This window comes from Corylus avellana, chromosome 4, assembly GCF_965113065.1.
Source record: "Corylus avellana chromosome 4, dhCorAvel1.hap1.2, whole genome shotgun sequence".
NCBI classification, from domain to species: Eukaryota; Viridiplantae; Streptophyta; class Magnoliopsida; order Fagales; family Betulaceae; genus Corylus; species Corylus avellana.
The window spans coordinates 26,465,564-26,488,897 of NC_142493.1; the positions used below are offsets into that span (position 1 = coordinate 26,465,564).

The 23,334-nt window shown below is 34.4% G+C and overlaps 3 protein-coding genes across 3 annotated transcripts; 1 reads left to right on the forward strand and 2 right to left on the reverse strand.

The window, feature by feature from the left end:
• Nucleotides 1-2,870: 2,870 nt before the first annotated feature.
• LOC132177743 (auxin-responsive protein IAA13) lies at nt 2,871-5,907 on the forward strand. Its single transcript, XM_059590184.2, has 5 exons — nt 2,871-3,686; nt 4,326-4,618; nt 4,725-4,854; nt 5,339-5,400; nt 5,501-5,907. Exons 1-5 carry the CDS (start codon nt 3,295-3,297, stop codon nt 5,548-5,550), a joined length of 927 nt encoding a protein of 308 aa, XP_059446167.1. The 5' UTR covers nt 2,871-3,294; the 3' UTR covers nt 5,551-5,907.
• A 2,499-nt stretch (nt 5,908-8,406) lies between these two features.
• On the reverse strand, nt 8,407-14,603 carry LOC132178312 (3-isopropylmalate dehydratase large subunit, chloroplastic). The gene is made up of 4 exons (XM_088515980.1): nt 14,522-14,603; nt 10,141-10,188; nt 9,882-10,040; nt 8,407-8,850 (listed from the first exon to the last, which is right to left on the reverse strand). The coding sequence occupies exons 1-4, from the start codon at nt 14,549-14,551 to the stop codon at nt 8,710-8,712; spliced, it is 378 nt and encodes a 125-aa protein (XP_088372106.1). The 5' UTR covers nt 14,552-14,603; the 3' UTR covers nt 8,407-8,709.
• Nucleotides 14,567-21,217, reverse strand: LOC132178313 (3-isopropylmalate dehydratase large subunit, chloroplastic). Its single transcript, XM_088515981.1, has 12 exons — nt 20,220-21,217; nt 19,960-20,094; nt 19,688-19,858; nt 18,815-18,967; nt 18,657-18,725; nt 18,439-18,555; nt 17,461-17,535; nt 17,237-17,314; nt 17,001-17,096; nt 16,486-16,535; nt 14,843-14,897; nt 14,567-14,652 (listed from the first exon to the last, which is right to left on the reverse strand). The coding sequence occupies exons 1-12, from the start codon at nt 20,535-20,537 to the stop codon at nt 14,626-14,628; spliced, it is 1,344 nt and encodes a 447-aa protein (XP_088372107.1). The 5' UTR covers nt 20,538-21,217; the 3' UTR covers nt 14,567-14,625.
• Nucleotides 21,218-23,334: the final 2,117 nt, after the last annotated feature.

Genomic DNA, 23,334 nt, shown 5'->3' on the forward strand with positions numbered 1-23,334 from the left:
TAATATTCTAATATCCATCCACTTATGTGTAAATGAGGTTTAACACGCAAAATATTCAATTAAGAATTTAATAATTTAATTAATATTCTAATATCCATCCACTTATGTGTAAATGAGGTTTAATACGCAAAATATTCAATTAAAATGAGAGTTGAACTACAAAGATATTGTTCAAACAGAAGATCAGATATCTACTGGAATTTCCTCCAATCTGATGCACCTTTTGGGTATGAAAAATAAAATATTGGTATAAACTGTAAAGACGAGTATCATATACCTTTTCCTTTGGGGTAATTAGTGGGTATCCTGTACCCATTCAAGCGTATGTTAATTAGTTTAATGTAAAATAATTTTGGACCACCATTATAAAGTGTATAATACAAATTCCAGTATTGTGATACCCATTAAGGGTACGGGCTTTATTAATACATTTTTAATTTTTTTTGGTTTATTTTGAAAAACAAAAAGTTTTGATATAACGAAAGCATCCTCATCTAGCTAGCCAAAATAACCCAAATGCTATTTTGGCTAACCAAGATGCTAAAATGGCACCCAAATGAACTATACCCGGTTCAAATGCTGAAACATTTGATGAGTTGCTAACCATTCACTCACTAAATGGGGAAGAAAAAAAAAACAAAAGGAAATTAAATTTTCTTTTACATTAATTACTCTCCTTTCATAATTTTTTTTTTTAAAATTAAAATAAAAAAAATTAATTTATGGGAAAACTTTACTTATCCCTCACAAATTTTCGCGCTTTTTGCAGACACTTCTCATTATTCAAAATCTCTCACTTTGGTGTATCCAATTTTTATTTCCTTTCACTTTGCTCATTCTGTTAGGATTTTCTGTTAAATCCTAACGGATGAGTATGAAATTACTAAAATACCCTTATTTTTTTATTAAAAATAATTTTAAAAAAATTTGGAATTTTGGAATTTTAGGGGTAAATTTGGGATTTTTAAAAATTTTAGGAATATAAAGGTCTTTTATAAATTTGACCATTTGATTTAACTGTAATTCCTAACAGAAGAGGGGTAACTGAAAAGAAATTAAAAGTTCGATAGACCAAAATGAGAAATTTTAAACATTAAAAAAGTGTTTGTAAAAAATACGTAAGTTTATAAAATAAATAAAGTTTTCCCTTAATTTATTGAGTTCAATATAAATGCTCGGACTACTTAGAGTAGTGAGTAATGGCAACAATTAAATATGGGAACAGTGCAAAGGATTATGAAGACAGAGCCTGAGCAATGCAAGGATTTTAGAGAACAAAAGTGTAGGAATAGGAAGGCAGGATTGAAGGGTCTGTGAAATGGGACTATTCCTTTTGCTTTATTTTTGTTCCTTTCTTTCCTAAACAATCAATTGATTAGACCATCTGTGCCAGACAATTTGTTCTGATGTGGTCCCCAGGGGGATAATTAGTAATCATAAACATGGTTTTATGAATAATTAATAATGAATATGTTTTCCTGCTCTAGAAAAAAACATTTAACCTTTTCTAGCAGCCCCACCGCCCACTGCCAATGCATCTCTTTAAGGTCTCAACTTTCTAAAACAAGTTAAGGTGCCGTTTGTCTTCTAAATAGTAGACAGCACATAGGAACAAAGACAAGTAAATATTATAATAATGTTTTTTTTTTTCTTCTTCTTTTTAAAAAGGCTTTAACCTATAAACCCACCTAGGCTCGGATTAAAGGTAGTGCTACTCTTCATTCGAGTAATATAATTGTCATATTAGTGTGGCTTGTAGGTGCTGACATTAATTTTTTGTTAGGTGCTGACATTAAATTTTATTAATTCCTTGATGCTTCCATTAGACCAGGATTCTCTCCCGTTGAAAAAAAATCGGAAAAGAATCGGTTAGTTATAATACGTTTAACTACTCGGTTTATTTTCGGTTCCTTTCAATTGGAAAAGATTTTGATTCGTTCTTACATATCTTGCCTTTTTAAGTTTAAATCTTTACCTTGTTAAGCAAGATATAGCTAATAAATTAAAATCACACCTCTAATTGGTGTTAGTTTGTGAGACAGTTTTGTTATCTTCTTTGGTTTTTCTTTTTGGATTAAATTTCTTACTTTAAGTACCATTTTTTTTTTTAAAAAAAAAAAAAAGAAGAGAAATTTGCTTCATTTAGAGAAAACAAAAATCTAGAAAGAAATGGGTTGTGACAGTCTACCTTATTCTTATTCTTTTTTAATATAACAGAAGTAGTATCCATTTTTCTTTTTGACGTTTTGGCCTATGACTAGAATTTCAAACCAGCAACCAATATGACATCTCAAGAGAACTTTACTATCTACTGCCTGCTTTTGTAGTGTACTCAAAGTAAGTAGTAGTTTCTCTCAGAATTGATAATTTTTTACACGATTTACGAATTTGATACGAACTCAACACAAATTAAGTAAATTAAAGTTGAAAGTCTAATCTATTTAATTAAATGTATTGAGTTAAGATTGACATATAAATTCGACACGAATCTAACATAAAATTAATTATTTAAGGTTAAGATGTATAATCGGCTTGACTAAATAAATTAAGTTATAATTGATAGATGTAATATTATACCTATGTTTTAATGGGATATGAATCTAAAACGCAAATAAGAATTTTCAACCTTATTTCTGAAATGACCAAAGACAAGTTCCAACTCCTAGCATCATTAATCATCATAGTAGGGCTTTAAAAATGAAAATATAGAGAACATCATAATGGAAAGACTTTTGTTTCACTTCCAACCTTTATCATATCAAATCAAGGGCATTTTAACCATCTTTGTTGTTTTCTTCTTTCTGCAAAGCATCGTGCCACTCAAATGGCCAAAAACCGTGAAGATAATATATATTTTTAGTTAGAATTTCAAGAACCAAATTGGATTTGCTGATGCTGATACTCTGTTCCCATCTCTATCTCTCCAGAGCAATTTATTATCCTTTTTTCTCTACACTGTTGAAACAGAGAAAATCAGATTCTCAAAGAGATATGAATCATGTCAAGAAAAATTGAGGTTGGGGTGGTGAGAGTGAGAGTGCAAGGCGCACTACCAGACACATGGGCCCCATCATCATCACTCCCTCCACCACCTCCCCCTTCAACCTACCCTCATTCCCTTTTCCTTCTTGCTTGCCTTTTGCTGCCCCTATACTCTGCTTTCACCCCCTCATTACTCCAAATCCTAGCATTCCGTTCTCTAAAAAAACTGAGCTTTCTTAAACTTTTTTTTTTTTTTCTTTACATCTGCTGAAAACTTGACGCCCTCCTTCTCTTTCTCTCTCTATTGCTCTAATGGATGGTACTCTTGGTTTACTCGGCGGTGGAGGTGGCGGCGGTTCTTCTGGGGCCTCCACGAATGAGTCCACCGTGTCAAAGGTGGAGGTAGTGGAGCAAGATTTTGTGGGCATGTCCTCTGAGGCATCCTCGTACCCGGCCGAGGCTGAGCTGGAGCTGGGTCTTGGTCTGAGCCTAGGTGGTGGTGGTGTGAAGGCTAAGCCTTGCACGTGGGGTGAGCGTGGGCGTATCTTGACTGCCAAGGACTTTCCTTCTGTGGTCTCTCATGGTTCCTCTGTTCCTTCTCGGTTCACAGACAGAGCTACTGCTGCTTCTGTTGGTCCTGTTTCTGGGACCAAGAGAGCTGCTGACTCTGTTTCTCAGGAGGGTGGATCTCCTACCGGTGTCAGGTTAGATAATCTTCTATCTTTTATGTTCCTCTGTCCTTTCGCTTTCCAATTCTAGAAAATGATTTCCGTAACATTCAGTCAGCCAGGTGGATGTTTCTCTGGTCCCAAGTAATGGTGCCAAGCACTGCGATAAAATCAAAATTCAATTTGCAAAAATAAAAGTGGGGTTTTGGGTTCTCATGTGGAGTCTTCCTCCTTTGGATAGACTGACTTATATTTTTCCTTGTTTATTTTGTTTACTATTTAGTCATCGTGCCTTTGTTTTTCCTGCATAGCTTATCTCCTACGCCTGTTTTGTAATTTTAGTTAATAATCACTTAATGGACTATGTGCTTTTTCTTTTTTTTTTTTTTTTTTTTTGTATATGCTCTTTTTACATTGATTTTTTTTCCTCTGTTATTGATATTTGAATTGAGCTGATAATGCTTCGAACAATAAGCTTTTTGTTTTTTTGTTAAATATTTTATTTTCCTTATGAGTGCCAACTCGTCTGCAAATTTCTGCTATTTTACTCTGTTCAAAGTAATTGCTTGGTTGCTGCTGTGAGAAACAAGTTATAACTGATCGTTGTTTGTGTTCTTCTTCAATCTATTCGCTGATGTTATGAATCATTTGTCATGGTTTGCTTCATGAAAGCAGTCAGGTTGTGGGATGGCCACCCATAAGGGCTTATAGGATGAACAGCTTAGTTAATCAAGCAAAGAGTCAGAGGGCTGAAGAAGATAAATCCAGGGATGCTTCAAAGAAGAAAATTTATTCCAAGACTGATCCTGCTGCTAAAGAAAAATGTCATCTTGGGTTTGTGAAAGTGAATATGGATGGAGTTCCAATCGGAAGGAAGGTTGATTTGAATGCTCATTCTTGCTATGAGACATTAGCCCAAATGCTGGAGGACATGTTCTTTAGGTCCACCACAGCTGTCAGTTCAATTGGTTAGTTCTCTTTCTCTTCTGCATGTATAGAAAATGACATGATCATTAAGGGGTTAATTATGGATGGATACCATATATTTATTTACTTGTTTTCTTGTGTAATTAGGGTCAAGTGGAGAGAAGGAACAATCACAAAAGGCCTCTGGCTATAAGCTTTTGGATGGTTCATCTGAATTTGTGCTCACTTATGAAGATAAAGAGGGAGACTGGATGCTTGTGGGAGATGTTCCATGGGGGTATGCAATTTAGTGTTACAATTTTAAATCACAAAAAAAATAAAAATTAAAAAGGGAGTGAGGAAAAAGGGAAATGGGCACACACATAAAGTGTAAGTGAGCCTAGCCCCTCTTGATGGTCCTAGCCATTATTGGACCATATTACTAGGTGGCCTATTTGAGCGTGTCATGCCCCATGACTCATTGATTAATGATTAGTAACAATCTTGGATGACCAAAAGAAGATACAGCTGATTATTTAGCTCCCTGGCCTCACCATCCCAATAAGAAAGGAAAGAACAATGTTACATACTATACCTTTCATCCCACTGGAGGACTCATGTGGTGGTATTCATCATTACAGTGGGACGGGGGTGTAGTAATTAGCATTTTTTGAAAGAAAAAAAAAAAAAAAGAGGAAATAATTTTCCCAGTTCAACCTTTTTTTTTGGTTAATTTATTTTATGTGATGTTTACAGAATGTCTTATTTTCTGTTGTATTCAGGATGTTCCTTACCTCTGTGAAACGGCTTCGAATCATGAGAACCTCTGAGGCTAATGGACTTGGTATTTAAATTTACAGTTTTCATTCTTGCTTCTGGCATTCAAATTTTTGGGTCTATTTCTTTTCCCCTGCTTTCTAATTCTAGATAACATATATTTCCAGGTCCAAGATTTCAAGAAAGGAATGACAGACAAAGATGCAAGCCCATATGAATATCTCAGCTCTCTGTTCATTTTCATATTTGGAAAGATGAAACCCCACAGTTTGACAACACAAGTTAAAGGAAAGTAGAAAAGTTGATGAGACAGAGTGTTCTGCGAAGATTGTTCTTCCATGGCTTTAATCCTGCTTCCTTTTTTTTTTTTGGTTATACTCGACCATTCTCCCTGGTTCTTGCTGCTTTTTTGTTCTTGTAGGCCATTTTGATTTTAGTTTTTACAGTCTCTTATATAGTACTACCATACTGGCCTGCCTACTTGGCCGATTGCTGCTTCACAGTATTGTAAATATGGGAGTACTTGATATCTAGAGTGTTGAGCTTGCTGCAATCTAGTGGTCTCAGTTTTTTACTTGGTGATAACAGAAAAAACTTGTGTGGTTTTGATTTTTGAAATATGTTGTTGTGTTGGTTGGCCTTGTTTTTTTATATGTTCCAAAGAGTGTTTTGAAATTCTTTTGTTCCTGCTTTGACATAATTTGCTTAGTTTATTTCTTCATAGCTGAAATCAACCTGTTTAAATTATGCCAAGCTTCCATGCAGCACAGCTTTGCATTACAAATGTCATGGTTTTAATGTAAATCACTGCAACAAAAATGTGATTAGCACCATTCTCCCAGAATATTAATGGTCATCGACTTAGCTGTATGTAATTATGATTCTAGTAGCTGTTTTTGTACTTCTTTTGTCTACACGATTTATGAATAATCTAATACAAATTCAATACAAAATTAGCGGATTAGGGTTGAAGGGTCTAACTCGTTTAATTAAATGAGTTGAGTTAAAGTTGATTTATATAATTTTATATTTATCACTTGACACAACTCAAATTCGACACGTGAATATGAATTGTTACCGTTTAATCCTAATTTCAAATTCAAACTTTTATTTATTTCAAACTGATTTAAATTTTGTACCTGCAGTTTTTAAATTGATTATGTAAGAGATTGATAGTAAGTGAGAAATAGTGGATGAGAGTCATTTGCTTAATGGCATTGCCCTAGTTACACTTAATCAAAGATTACTGATCCCTGGTTTTATGTAATCAACAATAAGCTATCTGCAACTTTTGCTTCACATGATTCTCAACATTTCACTTGTCTTGTTTCTGCAATTGCAGAACACCAAACCCCCCATATGCAAACCTTCATCAATCTAAAAGATTATGCCATCATGTTAGAAATTTGATAGTAAATCTTTCATGAAGTTTTATTCAATTTATTTTATTTTTGGTAGAAAGGCTCCAATGCTATAGGCGATTATGAAACACACAGAAAGACAAGAAAAAAAAGAAAAAAAAGAAGACAATCTTGGTTACTAAGATTATGCCATGATGTTAAATTTGACTGCATAGAAAACCAATTGATGGCTTGAGAGTATAGCTTTTTTCTTTAAATAATTACCATATTTTTAATTGATTAGGGGACAACTGTATTCTACAGGGTACCAAAGTTGTGTGATTAGTAAAAGACCCATGCGAGGCTGATCTGTTCAGCTTTCTTTCATCTGTTCCCTATACTTTCTTGCTGGTTTCCATTTGATTTCTTTCAAAGAGAAAGCAAAAGACTTGTGTTGTTAAGCTTATTTATTTTATATGCCTTTTTAACTTTTCCTTAATTTGGCTTAGGATATAGTGACCCACTACTTAAAGCTCCATTACAACTTTAATGGAGACCTTACAAATGTACCCTCTAGTGGAACACCAATGATGGACATGGAACCCCAACAGCTGGAAAGCTTTTTATGTTGTTTTTATGGTTCCACACAAATCCTAGGAACCCCTTATTTGAGAGAGGAAATTTATTCAGGCCGAAAAAGAGGGATAGTTACATGACCCAGAAAGTAACTACTGACTAAATATTTTCAGTTTGTGCCAAGCATCCAAGGATGAGGAAAACTTGCTAGTTTGTGCCCTTCACTGTCAAGTGCACTTGGAGGACAATCAAGCAGCAAAAGGTAGATTGTGGTATTTTTTTTTTTTTTTTTTTTTTTCATAGTGAGAAAATGTGAAAAATGAAAAATTACAAGAAAATAAAAAACAAAGGTAATATAGCCACCTGTAAAGTAGCTGAAAATTGGTCAAATAAATTACTCAGCCCAAAGGAATAATTGGGGCTGCCATAAATGGTGGTAAGCGTAGACAGGGTTCTGTAAACGAAACAATCTACAGAATAGTAGGGGATAGGAAGGGGCATAACCATTTTGAGACCCTTCAACCTTATTCAGATCCTTAATTCAAAGGACGCAGATAGGGTATAACTTTTGAAATACCCTTTAACCCTACTCGGGGATTGTACAATTTAGATCATAAATATGCCTCTTTGAAAATGTCTGATGACGTTCAACTTGGGGGTGGCAAATTTGAATGTTTGTTAGATTCAGATCATATATATATATATATATATATATATAAGACTATAAATGTCAATCATAACTTGATCCATTTAATTAAATGAGTTAGACCTCTTAACTTTAATGTACTAATTTCATATTGGATTCGTGTTTAAATTTACAGGTTGTGCCAAAAATTGCTAGCCTAAATGTCACGTATCAAATTCGGATCGTATCAATGCATGAATATAAAATTATACAAGTCGACCCTAATTCAATCCATTTAATTAGGCAAGTCAGACCCTTCATTCCAAACCAACAAATTTCACGATGATTTGTGTTAGATATGCGAGTCGTGTCAAAAGTTACCGGCCCTAAGTTTGGTATTTAGAAGAAAGCCCTGCTACTTTTCTGCACATCCTCACATCAAAATAAGAATCACACAGGTTCCACCGTTAAGACAGCTTGGGGCGAGCAATTTAAGGTTTTCCTATAATTTGGCCAGAGAATAAGAGAAATATAAACCAAACAAGTTCCAATACATAGAAAAATCATATACAATGATGAGTCTTGTCAACAGCGATTGTCATGACATTCATCTCCCCTTATTCCTTGGTTTCTTTGATGGGTCGTTCCAGCACTACTGCCCTAAGAAACAAAGTTTATTGCAGAGGCTACAACTCACTTAAAAGCTATTTATTAGCACTAAAAGATCCTAATAATCATAAAACACAACAGCTTCAAGCATCCGTACAGCAAGATCCATTATTTGACCTCCAGTGATGGGGTACAAAGTAACCAACATATTTATGATATTTATAGCCTACAGCAAGAACTCCCTTGGATCGGTAACATAGCCTGTCAAAGCAGATGCTGCTGCAGTATATGGAGAAGCAAGATATATCTGGCCTTCTTTATGTCCCATTCGGCCTGGGAAGTTTCTGTTTGTGGTTGACACACAGACCTGCAAATACCATCCCTCACAGTCATATGAAATTCATAGAAATTATAGTCATTATGAGAAATCTATTAAAAACACAATGGGGTAGTCGAGATACACAATAATTACAAATAAACTCATGCATAAACAAAACCAATTAATATGTACATAGTTTCTCTGCACCTTCACTCCTCATCTTTGATGGGTGTAAATAACCCCAACAGTCATTTCACCCCAATGCCAATCAAAATCAGCATTCGAAGTTAGGATTCCCAACAACTCTCGTTCCAGATAAATTAAAGAACCATTTACACCTTCCAATGTCAGCCATCACACCAAAATATATATATATATATATATATATATATATATTGATGACAGGAAACGCCCTCAAGCCCTTCTAAATAATTCAAAAATTGAAGTGTCACTACTGAGCAATTGCTCCGATAAACCCTTTGTTCTTCTTGAGACAGAAAATAAATGTCGACCAAACAATTACTGTCAATCTCATGTAAAGATTAATCTTCTACAGGGACCCACAAAGGTCAGGCATCATTCTCACCCATTTGAATACGTTGACATGCAATGCAATGATCTATGAGTTCCAGCACAGGGAGAACATGTACTACAATATTACTATACAGCACAATAATGTTGAGAGTCGCCCTCACAGTTCTAACCAGTCAAAACATGGTAATCACCCTATTGGCATCATTACAAGCATAATGTAAACTTCTCAGGAAACATTACTGGGGTTAACATTATGAACTGGAAAGAACAACAAAAGCATTTCAGTTCTCATGAAACATGTATTACATTCAGAATCTCATCCCAGATAAGCTCTGGAGTTTCTTTGCACATTGTGGCGATGACCATTAGGACTGGGCCATGGGCAAGTCATTTTATTCCAATTTAGTATTTCTATTGATTTTTTATTGAGATTTTAGCTGGAAATATGGATCTACTTTCAGAAAACAAATAAATAAAGAGTTAGTTATACTCAACATCCAATCATGCTGTCTAGAAGGTGCAAAGAAAGGAAAAGAAAAACTTGCCATAGATTCATTCATGCGTCCATAAGTGTCTCTAGGGCCACCCAAACAAGCACCACAACCAGGACTTGCCGGTGTGTCACAACCAGCTTCTTCAAATATCTGGGAGCAAGTCTTGCCACCAGATCCTGGTACTTCAAGACTATATACATCCATCCAAACCTGTAAAGTTAATCATATGGATGCTTAACATTTCATTTACCATTACATTCTTCCTATGATTATTTTCTATTTATCTGAACCATGATTTAGATTTACAGACCTTTTGGGTTGCAGGGACGAGGAATGTGGGAACTTTCACCTTTTTGCCCTGCAGAAAAATCAATTACATCTTTTTAGCTTAATACTGCAAAGAGAGGAAAATAATCTTAGCAAGCAGAAACAATGGCGCTGGGAAATCAAATGAATTACAATAAAATAAGTAACTCAGAAAAAGGGGCATAGTTACTCTATTAACACTATCAGAACGTCAAAGACTCCTTGATAAACAAAACACAACAGCATACCTAAATCTCAGTTTGATTGCTCAATAAAGTAAATAATGCTGAAAGATCAAATAAAATACAAGAACAAAGTATGCAATTAAGGCATTGTGCCATACAGAAGAAATTAAGATACATGTTTTGTGAGCAAAATACATCCCTAATGCTCATGAATTATATTATACTAGCTTAGAGCCCGTGCTACGCGCCGGATTTTTTTTTAATTTTGTAATTTACTCAAAAATTCTTTAAAAGATTATCAACAACAATTTTTATTTTCTTCTCTTAATTAACTAATTAGCTACTAAAAATGACAAATGTTCATAAGATCCTTTTAAACCATAGTTTTACTCAATACATATCTAATAAATTTAAAAATTCATAAATTTTAGTTCTTATAAACTGAAACATATTAAATATTTGTTCCCATATATGTAGTTTAAAATGAAATATAAAGGAAAAAAAAATTCAAAATAAAAACATAGATTAATCAATTATACAAAATGATTGATTAATCATTATATTCCAACAATGACACCACTTCTCCTCCACTACACAATCCATTATGGTAAACTTTTGTCTTTCAGGAGTTGAACTTTCTCCTCATAAACAATTTTTTTGAGAAATTTTTCTATTACACTAACAAAAATAAAGAAGTGTTCTAAAATATATGAGCATATTGATATTTGATTACAGTTATGTTTACTAATTTTGTAAACAAAAGAATGTTGGTAGTTTAATTTTTCTTTTTAAAAATGAAAGAGATAAAAAACATTGGCAGAAATTTTGACATAATCTAATTATACATCGTACCAAAAATAATGATAGGAAATTTTTTCACTATCATTTCCCTTAATTTAACGTGAAATTTACAAAAGAAAAATAATCAATTTGAAAAAATAATATATAAATTAGCATAAAATTTAAGGGAAAAAAATGGAAGAACATAACCAATTTTTTTTTTGTTTAACAGCCATCCTTCACATATATAAAGTAAATGAAACTAATTTTAAGACATACAGGAAAACAAAGACGAAAAAATCTACACAATGAACATTGACGAAAAAATCTGTGTGGTGTATGATACCTGTAGTAGCTTAGCTTGGAGGCTCGGCTGTCAAGTGTCTTACCTGATGGGAATTGGTTTTGGAACCATGCTAGCTAGGTCTGATGATCTAGTGGAAATTAGAGGGAGGCTTGTAGATGTGACAGTAGGTGGTATTAATAAACCAGTGTGAGTGTTATCTATGGATGGCAAGTTTTTGTGGCTAGTGTTGAAAAATTGATTAACAACTGATGATAGGTTGCAGAAATGGGGTTATCAAAGGGCTGTATTATGCTAGTTCTGTCATAGAGAGAGCTAGAAAGCAGAGATCATCTCTTCTTTAAGTATGGTTTTAGTGCAAGATTATGGAAGGCTGGTATGGTTACGTGGAATACACATAATCTTCCTTTTGAGTGGGATAGGTAGTAGGTTTGTGTCTTTTTGATGTAAAGGAATGGAAAAATAAACCATTGAAAGACAATATGTGCACATTGATATTAGAACTAATAATTAATCTAAATAGATAAAGAAAATAGATGAAACACAGAGATTTTAGGTGGTTTAGCCTATGACCTACATCAATACATCAAAATCTTTTCTTGGCTACATATATTTTTTTTTTCATTTGACTATTTGATTGTATACATGACTCTATTTATAAAAAAATAGTATGAATGTCACCTGTCTCTTTTACTTCTACATTAACAACCATAATTATAACTCTTATCACTTGAGTTTTTATAACCATTATCTTTTGAGCTCTGATAACTATTGTCTCTTGAGCTTGTAATTCTTGTCGATAAAATAAAAAACTAAAAATAAAATTTTAATATAATTGAAAGAATTGTCTTTTTCTACTGTATACATTTCTCGATTCCAATGAAACCTTAAAAACCAATGTCATCCATTAATTAAGCATGTAAACAGATAAAAAAAAAATTAAATCACTCAATGAACAACAACATGTACAAACTAAAAAATTATCAACCAAAAGTAACGATAAGAAACTCTCTCTCATTATTATTTCTTGAGTTCAATGTAAAATTTACCAAAGAAAAGTAATCATTTGAATCAAAAATAATATATAAATTAGAAGAAAAAAATAAGGGACAAAAAAAAAAAAGGAAGAACATAAGCACCGGAAATAAAGATAAAAAAAAAGAAAAAAAAAAACTATTTGAAAATAACTATTCTAGATTAAAAAAAAAAAAAAAAAAAACTGTAGTATAATTTTTCATTAAGAAACAACGATTGAAAAATTGAAAAGAACTGTTCTATAAAAAAAAAATATATAAAAAAAATAACTATAGTATAATTTTTCATTGAGAAGCAGCAATGCAAATCTCTTTCTCTCTCTCTCTCTCTCTCTCTTGTCTTTTTTCTAAATTGATTGTAAAATTTACAAAGGAACATTGAGATATAAATAGAAAGCAAGAGAAGAGAAAAAGAAAAATAAACAGAGAGAGAAAGAAAGAATTTGGGAACCTTTTGTTTTCTTCATTAAGACAATTAAATATATTACAAATAAAACTCATATATTTTAATTGTCTCATATTGAGATATAAACATAAAGGAAGAGAAGATAAAAAGAAAATTAAATAAAGAGAGAGAAATAGAGAATTTGAAAACCTTTTGTTTTCTTCATTAAGACAATTCAATGCATTATGATGATGATGAATATATATATATATATAATAATATATCTCACATTAAGATATAAACATAAAGCAAGAGAAGATAAAAAGAAAATTAAATAAAGAGAGAGAAATAGAGAATTTGAAAACCTTTTGTATTCTTCATTAAGACAACTCAATGCATTACAAATAAAAAATCAAAAAATTGGTTCAAACATAAATTATGGGAGAGAGAGAGAGAGAGAGAGAGATTTAAGACATTTAAGTGGAGAAAATTATGGGAGAGAGAAATAGTTAAGACACTTAAACCATATAATTAGTTTAGAGAGAGAAGAAAAGGTTCAAATATAAAATTATATTAAAAAAAACGGTTGAAACATAAATTATGAGAGAGAGAGAGAGAGATTATGGGAGAGTAAGAATTATCACAATTAATTAAAAAAAAAAAAAAGAATTCAGATATAAAATTATGGGAGAGAGATTTAAGACAATTAAGTGAGGATAGAGAAAGAGAGAGAGAGAGAGAGAGAGAGAGACAAAAAAATGATTGAAACACAAATTATGGGAGAGAGTTAGCACAATTAATTAAAAAAAAAAACGATTGAAACACAAATTATGGGAGAGTGAAAGTTAGCACAATTAATTGTCTTAAACCATAGAATTAGTTTAAGACATTTAAATTGAGATAGAGGGAGAAAGAGAGAGATTTAAGACAATTAAGTGGAGATAGAGGGAGAGAGAGAGAGAGAGAGAGAAAGAGAGAGAGACAAAAAACGGTTGAAACACAAATTATGGGAGAGAGTTAGCAGAATTAATTTAAAAAAAAAAACGATTGAAACACAAATTATGGGAAAGAGATTTAAGACAATTAAATGGAGATAGAGGGAGAGAGAGAGAGAGAGAGAGAGAGAGAGAAAACGGTTGAAACACAAATTATGGGAGAGAGTTAGCACAATTAATTTAAAAATAAACTGAGAGAGAGAGAGAGAGAGAGAGAGAGAGAGAGAGACAAAAACGGTTGAAACACAAATTATGGGAGAGTGAGAGTTAGCACAATTAATTAAATGTCTTAAACCATTGAATTAGTTGAAGACATTTTTCTCAAAAAAGTTTAAGACATTTAAGTTGAGATAGAGGGAGAGAGAGAGAGAGAGAGACGTGGGAAATAGAGTTAGGAGGACACGTGTCGCAATTCTAAGCATTCCCTACGTCAAAACTCGGCTTTTATATGATATATATGACTACTCATATGAGGCAGAGGGTTAGAGATTTTTCTCATGATTCATAACAAATGGATAAAGACCAACCAAGTCAGCCACCAGCAATCAAAATTTCCAACAACTCAACCAAGAAGTAAAAAAAAGGAAAAAAGAAAGAAAGAAGAGATTAAAAAAGAACATTATATTTAGACTTTAATCCATGCCAGCGTATAAGTAGAAAAGAATTGTCCAACATATACAACAAAGATATATGGGTTCTTACTGAAGCTAGGAAAACTTTGGCTGCAGCCATAAAGTCCTCCGTTTTTCCTCCTGTACAAGATCCGATATATACTCTGTCAATTTTCACATCTTTGCATTCTCTTGCTAAAGCCCGTTATCAGGAGAATAAGGCTGCAAAGATATATAGACATCATTAATCATTGAAAAGGCAAATCTAGCAATCTGTCAAGAACTAAAACAGAGACAAACAGTTTCACGAGATCAAGTATGTGATCCACACTATCTATAGTGTCCCATTTTTTATTACATCAGGAAAATAAAATAAAAAATCTTCTTTTTGACAGCTATCAAAATCACCCACCTTTGCTACCAGCGGTTCCAGTTTTGAGATATCAAATCTGTACTCAGAAAGAAATCTAAAAGCCAAGAAAATTTATCTCATCAATATAATTAAAGTCCAAAATAGAAACAAGAGAAGTTACTTCAGTATGTCATCAAATTATACATTCTCATCTTGATCACAGTATGTAGAAGATATTTGACCTAATTAAACTACTCATTGAATTACTTTCTTTCACATCTGATAAAGTTTCCAGATAAGAAAGTTATAACTCAGTGACAATGACCAAATATTTTTTAAGCTCCAAGTTTTTGGTCAATATATGTTCACTACTATGAATGCACAAAATCTATAATTTTCAAGGTCTGAATTGAAATTTAAACCAGTTTATAGCATCTGAAGAATTATTAGCGCTTCAGAAAGTACTACCAAAGCACCCGTAGATGTTAGGGGAATAAATCAGAAAATGAAATCGAAGGTCTGTGTTTCATTTGTTAATCAAAAGAAACATTTGACCTGCAAATGATTTTACAATGCAAGAGTAAATTTCAATTCAAGGTCTGAATTGAAATTTAAACCAGTTTATAGATAAGAGCAAATGATATCTGAAGAATTTGTAGTGCTTCAGAAAGTACTACCAAAGCACCCGTAGATGTTAGGGGAATAAAACAGAAAATGAAAATGAAGGTCTGTGTTTCATCTGTTAATCAAAAGAAACATGTGATCTGTAAATGATTTTACAATGCAAGAGTAACAATCGGTATACCAAAGCTATTTTTGTTTGTCATATCTTATTGACAAACTGTAAGAAATCCATAAAAGAATATAAAGCTAGGATGGGAACTAAGTTCTACTGTATTTGTACACTAAAAATGATTTCATGACAAAACCCCACACTGGCCCTCCCCCCTCTACCCCAATTCCAATCAACTGGAGTGCATCTTTTATACCTAGAACTAGAAACTTTTTTTATACCTAGAACTAGAAACTATTCTCTATTTTCCAACATAATGAACAAAATATAGCCTTCTCCAATGAGCAAGCTTATATGGAACCTATCTTTGATGATTCTATTCCATAGTGCCTTAGAATTATTATCTTTCATCAATTAAGTCAAACAGAACATGATAATTTGGAACCTGGGCTTTATGATGGGGAAATAACTATCTATACATTCTTGCCCGTTCTGGCGAATGCATCTGAAAGTGAGACACCACAGGATCCATAGCTATTTGAGCACTGAAGGTTGGAAAGGTCCTCAAAATCCCATTCAAAGCTGACATTGAATGTTAGTTGAGAATCTAATTGTTTGATGTTTCAACTACTACGTACTCAAATCATACCAAAACCCCCTGCCTCCCCACCCAAAAAAAGGAAAAAATGAAAGGAAAACTCTTTAATGCAATTTACATATATATTGAGAATATGTCCATATAGGTTTTTTTTTTTTTTTTTTTTTTTTTTCATTAAAAGCGTAAGGCACCCTTATATACACAAGAAGTACACAAGAGAGCCACATAACTAGTAGAAGCAAAAAGCAGTTGATGTAGTCTTAAAACTAAATACTCAAATGCATAAAAGCAATACCATTAGAACTAGGATTAGATATAGAGCTTTATTGTAATAAAAACTAATCCATAACAATTATTTTATTCATTTACTACCTTGCTTGTTCATCACTATAAACTGGTTCATAGACCACAGAGGTCTTATCCTGTGCAAAACAAGAGATAAGATTATAAGCAAATGTTAGACATGATAAAAGTAGAATACATAAACATTTTCTGCTCTCAAAAAACACATGATTTGAAGCAATAAGTTTTTCATCAAGGCGAAAACCCAACCCCATTAAGACAGAGATGGTTACCAAGGCTTCCAGTCCATTACTCTCAAATTTTAGTTTATCAAAGCTAGGCAGAAATTTTAGTATATCTATGCGGGCGACATGTGGCTCAAATGGAGTGGAACGGTCTAAGCATGTTTGTATAACCGAACAGAAATACATGCATAGCTAAAACATAAATCTGTGTGCATGTAAACACACAGACAAATATATATATATATATATATATATATATATATATATATATATATATATATATATAGAGAGAGAGAGAGAGAGAGAGAGAGAGAGAGAGGACTATCAAACCAAATGCATGTAATGATCAATTGCACGAACCTCAAGGTACTTATATGTAGTGCTATCAGGAGAAACAACACCATTCTTTCCACCAGCTTCAATAACCATGCTGCATAACGTCATCCTTTCTTCCATCTATCCAGTGCACAAGATTAAAAACTTAAATTTATTATCTACTAAAAAAAAAGTAACAAATAAGTGTGAATAACATCGGCAGACATAAAATTGTAATGAAATCATAGACTTGGAACAAATATGTTTTAAGATTTACTTACAGTTAAACTTTCAACAGTTGTGCCCACAAACTCCATAGATTTATAGGTCGCACCAGATACAGATATTTCACCAATAATCTGCAAGGTGAGTATTGTTAAGGAAAACAACAAACCAGAGAATGGAAGCTATATATCCTAAATGAACCAATTAAAAGTGACACTGGATAAGGCTACATATGAGCATTCAAAGGAAAATAATAGAATGCAGAACAAGTTTAACTTACTTGTAAAATCAAATCTTTTGCAAGCAAATAACTTGGCATTTCACCATCCATCACAAATCTAAGAGTTGGGGGCACCTGTGAATATGCATGAAAAATTAGAAATAAGCATACAACAAATACAATTCTACATCTGACAATAAAAACTTTGTCAATTTATAAGATAGAACACACATACAGACTGCAGAAAATCGCAAACACACACCTTGAAGGAAATTGAAAGGCATAATTTTCCCTTATCTTTTGGATTCTAGTTCTCTAATCTGTTAAAAATAGCAACTTTTTTGAGACTTGGAGATCTACTAGTTCTATAATTAGGAGATACCAAAGTTAAAAATAAATAAATAAATAAAAAATAAAATAAAATAAAATAAAAGGTGCAATCATAGTAGTGCTTTTCCATGGAAATGTATAAAGAGAAAATAAAATTTAAACAGGCTTTTCAGTAATTAACTCCAGTTAGCAAGATGCAAAAGAGTGTAACATAGGAATGCATAGTTCATTTGGACAGTGAGGTATCTTAACTACCTTCCAAACAGCTCATAGGAAACACAAACAAATATATGTTTCTGAATCTAATGAACACACCAAATATACACACTGGACAATGCGTTATCTTGACTACCTTCCAATCAGTGAAAAATGTCTCAGTTTCTACAGTTTCTGAAACTTCTAATTTGAGAAGTACAACCATCTTTGGAAGACCCTAAATATGAATACTAAAATCATCCTAGCATAGCAAAAGTTGCTAAAGTGAGGACTCGTATAAATGCTAGACAACAGAACGACAGCATAGTTTCCAGAGGAAAGCAACCAAGGAAACAAAGTATTATAGCTAGACTCCTGGGGGGGGGGAGGGGAATTATTATAAGCTAATATATCCAGAGTTACATGTGTAAACAAGTAATCTAATATCAAATAACATAGAAAAATCAGATACACAGCAATACAGCCTAATAAACTGTCAGAAACCAAATTGACCTTGAGCAGCAGCTTCCCAGCGCCCAACACAAAACCTGCATCAGTATTGCCAATTCCAGTAGCGAATTGGCCAAACGCTCCAGCTGTACAAGTGTGAGAGTCTGTACCAAGCAGGACCTGGAGGCAATTAAAAGGGTTTGACAAAAGTTGTGGAAGAAAGGCATAAAATTTACATTAATTATTAAGATCTCTCACTGAATTTGATGAAAGAACTATACCTCTCCAGGCCTGCAATGGCCTTCTTGTGCAAGAGCAATATGGCATACACCTTTGTAATCTGGGTTTGCCTGAAAAGTTATGAAGCAAACTTTACAAGTAATCTCAATAGGGAGACCAGATTAGCGAATGGAAAGTAAAGACGACTGAAGAGACATACCTTAAAATTACTAAGATCTTTAATATCATAGAAGTACTTGATATTTTGCTCCATGCAGAAATCCCTCAATATATCCACATTACGGTTTGCACGTTCATCACTCGTGAATATGTAATGGTCAGGTATTATTACAATCTTTTCCCGGTCCCAAACCTCAATTCCAAAACAGTACACTTACACAATCTCAGACACAGGAAATACACAATCCAAAACACACACAAACAGAGAGAGAGAGAGAGAGAGAGAGTTTACCTAGGATCGAACTATATCAACATTTAAGCTCAGAACTCAGCAGCCAACATAATAATGAAGACTCTGTGTGAAACAATCAAACACATCTCACTAGTGTGTAAATTGGAAAATGCTAGGTACTCTCCCGGTGTTCTTCTAGTATTTTTCTCATCCTATGTGGATATTATTTTTTAAAAAAACAAAAAGGAAACTTCTCTTATTTCTCTCACTTTGTTTTTAGAAAATAATATTCATATAGGATGAAAAGAACACTATGAGAACACCTAGTATTCCTTGTGTAAAATAGATGCTCGTATGAGCCTAGATATAATCAGTCTAACGTAGAATACTTGACCACCAACAAACTGACCAACTACCAACCAAAGGGGATCGGTGCCCACCCCTAACCTTAATGAGCACAAACACGACCCTAAGTGTTTCTAATGGAACTTCAAACTTCAATTTAAATATGCAATTCTGCTCACATATTTTCATCACATCGCCAAACTGGATTTACGCTACTTAACATATAAAGCACTTGCAATCAATTTAACATGTTAGCAATCATTAAAATCTTAGTAAAGCACACAATCATCAAAGCAAAAAAAAAATCACTTTGCAACACAACAGACAAGCCAATACCTTGGCGTTCTCTCCGAATTCTTTCTTGAAGATTCCGATCGAACCTGGGCCAGTAACATCATGGGTCATCAAAATGTCAACATTCGCCCAAACATTCTCACCGGGGCTCAACTGGGTTTTCTCGGAAGCCCTGGCCAATATCTTCTCGGTCATCGTCATCGCAGTCTTGACCTGAAATTAACCAAAAACCCACCATTAAAATCCACAAAACTATCAAACCCATTAACCAAAAACACAAAAATCGTTGAGAAAAAAAATGATAGGAACACAACTGAGCCAGTGGTGGAAGGCTTGCGTTCCGATTGCTGCGGTGCCATTAGCGAACAAATTTTCTTGGAAACCGTTCTCCTGCTTTCCGGAATCGAAAACAGTGACGTTGCCGAAAAAGCGGAGAACCCCAAATCATTCTGCGAAAAAGAGAAAGAAATATAAGACATTGATTATTGAAATTTTTGTCAAAGAAAGTACGGGAAATAAAAGTTACAGTAACGAATTTGGGAAAGTGGGAGCTGGGGTGACGTGTTGACCTTACTGAGCATGAAAGATGTGGGGGTTGGAGCAATGGTAGAGGAAGCCATGGGTGGATTGTGGTGCTGTTTTTTGCGAGGTTTTCTCTATTACTCTTTCTTAGTAAAATGCAGAGTCCAGTTTGTTTCTTGAGTGAACAGGAGGCGGCGGCCGCAGACCTCGGGCGGGGCCCATACTCCAGGAATTTTGAGGGGAACACAACGACCAAAGACAGGATGTCCCTATTCCTGATTCGACCAGTGCGTAGGGGATTTTCGGCTTGAGTTACTGTTTGTAATGGCACCATATATCGTTTCAGATACTGTGTTAAACAAAAATGCATGCCCAATCGATGCCATTGCTGACTGCCGAAGCCCCGCTCAAGCGACACAACACCAGCGAAGTAAGTGTCAAAATATGCTCTTTCCTTTGCTCTTCTCTGTGGATTATGTGGGGGACGAATCCATGGTGAAGAAAAGCAAGCCTACGTGCAGCACCAGTTGCAATCTTGAGCCGTTTTTCTCAGTCAAGGACTTCAAGGGCCCCGGCCCCCTGTCCGATTTTTCGGCCAAAGATTTAAGCTCCCATTGACCATATATTCATACACAAGGAGGTTCTCGGTCTCGTCGTTGAAAGAGCAATACCCAAGACATGGGACTAGAGTTTGGTGCTTTACCTTTCCCAAAGTTTCCATTTCAGCAATCAATTCTCGGTGACCCTGTGTTTTAGCTTCGCTTAGCGTCTGAACTGCAACTGTTTTTCCATTAGGAAAGTATACAGTTCCAAAACCTGCATCTCCAGTTATGTTTGTCTTGCCGAAATTGTTGGTGGCTTCAAGAATATCAACCAAGGTTAATTTCAGAAGAGGCTGCTCAAACATGGCCACATTGATGCTCAAAGGTTCCTTCGATTGCTGCTGCTTAAGAACTAGAGATTCTGATCTATAAAACAACTTGCTTCACTGGTGTTGCGTTGCTTGAGCGGGGCTTCGGCAGTAGGCGGTGGCGTTGCGCGGGGCGGCAGAATAGTCACACTGGCGTTCTCAACACAAGCTGCTGTGATCCTGTGTTTTCGTCTGAAGCTAATTTGGTATGCGACGTGGCATAGTGCTATTGGGTGTATGAATGACCCGCGCCTTAAGTATGTCCGCTGAATAGTATGGATCCGGATCCTCTCCGTTTGATTTTGGATAAGAGAGTATTCAGTTCATGACTATGATTTTTGATAGGACTACAAATGAGATACGTATCTCACTAATAAAAAATAATAATAAAATATTATTTAAAACTAAAAAAAAGAAAGAAGACAAATTAATAAAAAAAAAAAAAAAGAGGTGGTTGACCACCCATATTGGCCATAGGGGGTGGACGGCGACCTCCAATTTAGCTAAGGGATGGCTCAACAGGCCAGGGGTGGCTCATCCGGCCAGGGGTGGCTGAACCACTCCTAAGAGTGAACCACCCCATGGCCCTTGGGGTGGTCTGGTCACCCCCAATGGCTAAACAAAAAGAAATAAATAAATAATGGGTTGGCCCTTAGTGGTGGCCGAACCACCCCCAGGGGCCATGGGGGTGGCTTCGGCTTCCCCAGACCAGCCGATTTGGAGTGGCCGAAGCCATCCCCAGGCCCAACAGGGGTGGTTGAGCCACCTCCAAGGTTCCTGGGGTGGTTCGGCCACCCACCTTTTGCAAAATTGGGGTGACCGAACCACCCCCATAAGCCATGAAAGTGGTTCGCCCAATGCTGGCCGGCCATTGGGGGTGGCAAGCCACCACCTAGCTAAAATGAGGGTGGCCGGCCACCCCTTATGGCCAAGAAGGGATGGTTAGCCACTTTTTTTTTTTTTAAAAAAAAAAAATCTTAAATAATATTTTTGTATTATTTTTTATTATTGAGACACGTGTCCCATTTGTGGCTATTGAATTTCTAAAAAAAAAATTCTAGTCATGAACTGGATACCCTCTAGTCCAAAATATCCGGTTCCGAATACTATAAAGAGAAATCATCATTTAGTCATTTTAAATGTGATGTACCTTTTAAAATTATTATTGAATTTAAGATGATTATTATGAAATTTTAATATATTGGTGATTTAAAAAGTCACAAAAGTGATTGGTGATTTTACTCAAATCAGACACCACACCATATGTGTCATTGGAACTTTTGATTGTGTGATGCAATAAATAGGATTTTTGTTCTTTTTTGTCCCCAAAAGTGACGTGATTTTTAAAATCGTTTATAGATTTGGAATATAATACTATTAAATTTAGATTAAATTGTGATTTTAAAAGTATGAAAATAAAAGAGTGACAAAAGTCCTACTTATAGTATTACTCCTTTTGATTAGGTCCTAAACTCATACAATTCAGTTTTAAAAAACATGGTCATCCTTATATTAGGGTTTTGAAAAACACTTGCCTTTAGAGTTTTCAGCCACAACGATGTTGCTTTAAAATGATCGAACCGCACTGCTAAGCTTGACCCTGCATGAAAGGTGTGAACCTTGAGGGCTAGAACCTTGAGGGCTAGCTTACGTTTTAACCCTAAAACAATGTCTAAACACCTACCTGGCCATACCTTATAACATTTCCTTGGTTGTATAACAAGGAAAATGTGACCATGATAAGAAAGTTAGAGCCTTTAAAAGTTTTTAAGTTGGGTTATAATTCTGATTGTTTTTAAACGTTTATACATGTCATGTGGACCTATAATCTCTTGGAGTCTTAGGTAAGTGATAGATCAAGTTATCGTAAGATGAGTTAGGGAAAAACACATTTTGGCAGAGCAGTGGGGAGAGTTACTGTGCAAGTGCCCCTTTAGTCAATGGGTTGGTTTGTTTCAAAGATTTGGTGTTCTCATGTTCACGATATTTTGTGTTTCAAACAGATGTGTCAATTTTCTATTTGGCGTTCCAAGCTTGATAGAAGTTATTCTCATATACAATTCTTACATGAGTAATGCTACATTCTCAAATAATTCTTACATGTAAATGTATTATGTGGCATTCCTCTTCCCACATTAGGGGCCACTAGGGCTTTACTACAAGGAAAATAAATAACTTGGCTTAGAATAATATTTTGTTTTTATGGAGATTTGATCCTATGACTTAGTTTTAATCCTGCTAAGCAATCCATTAAATC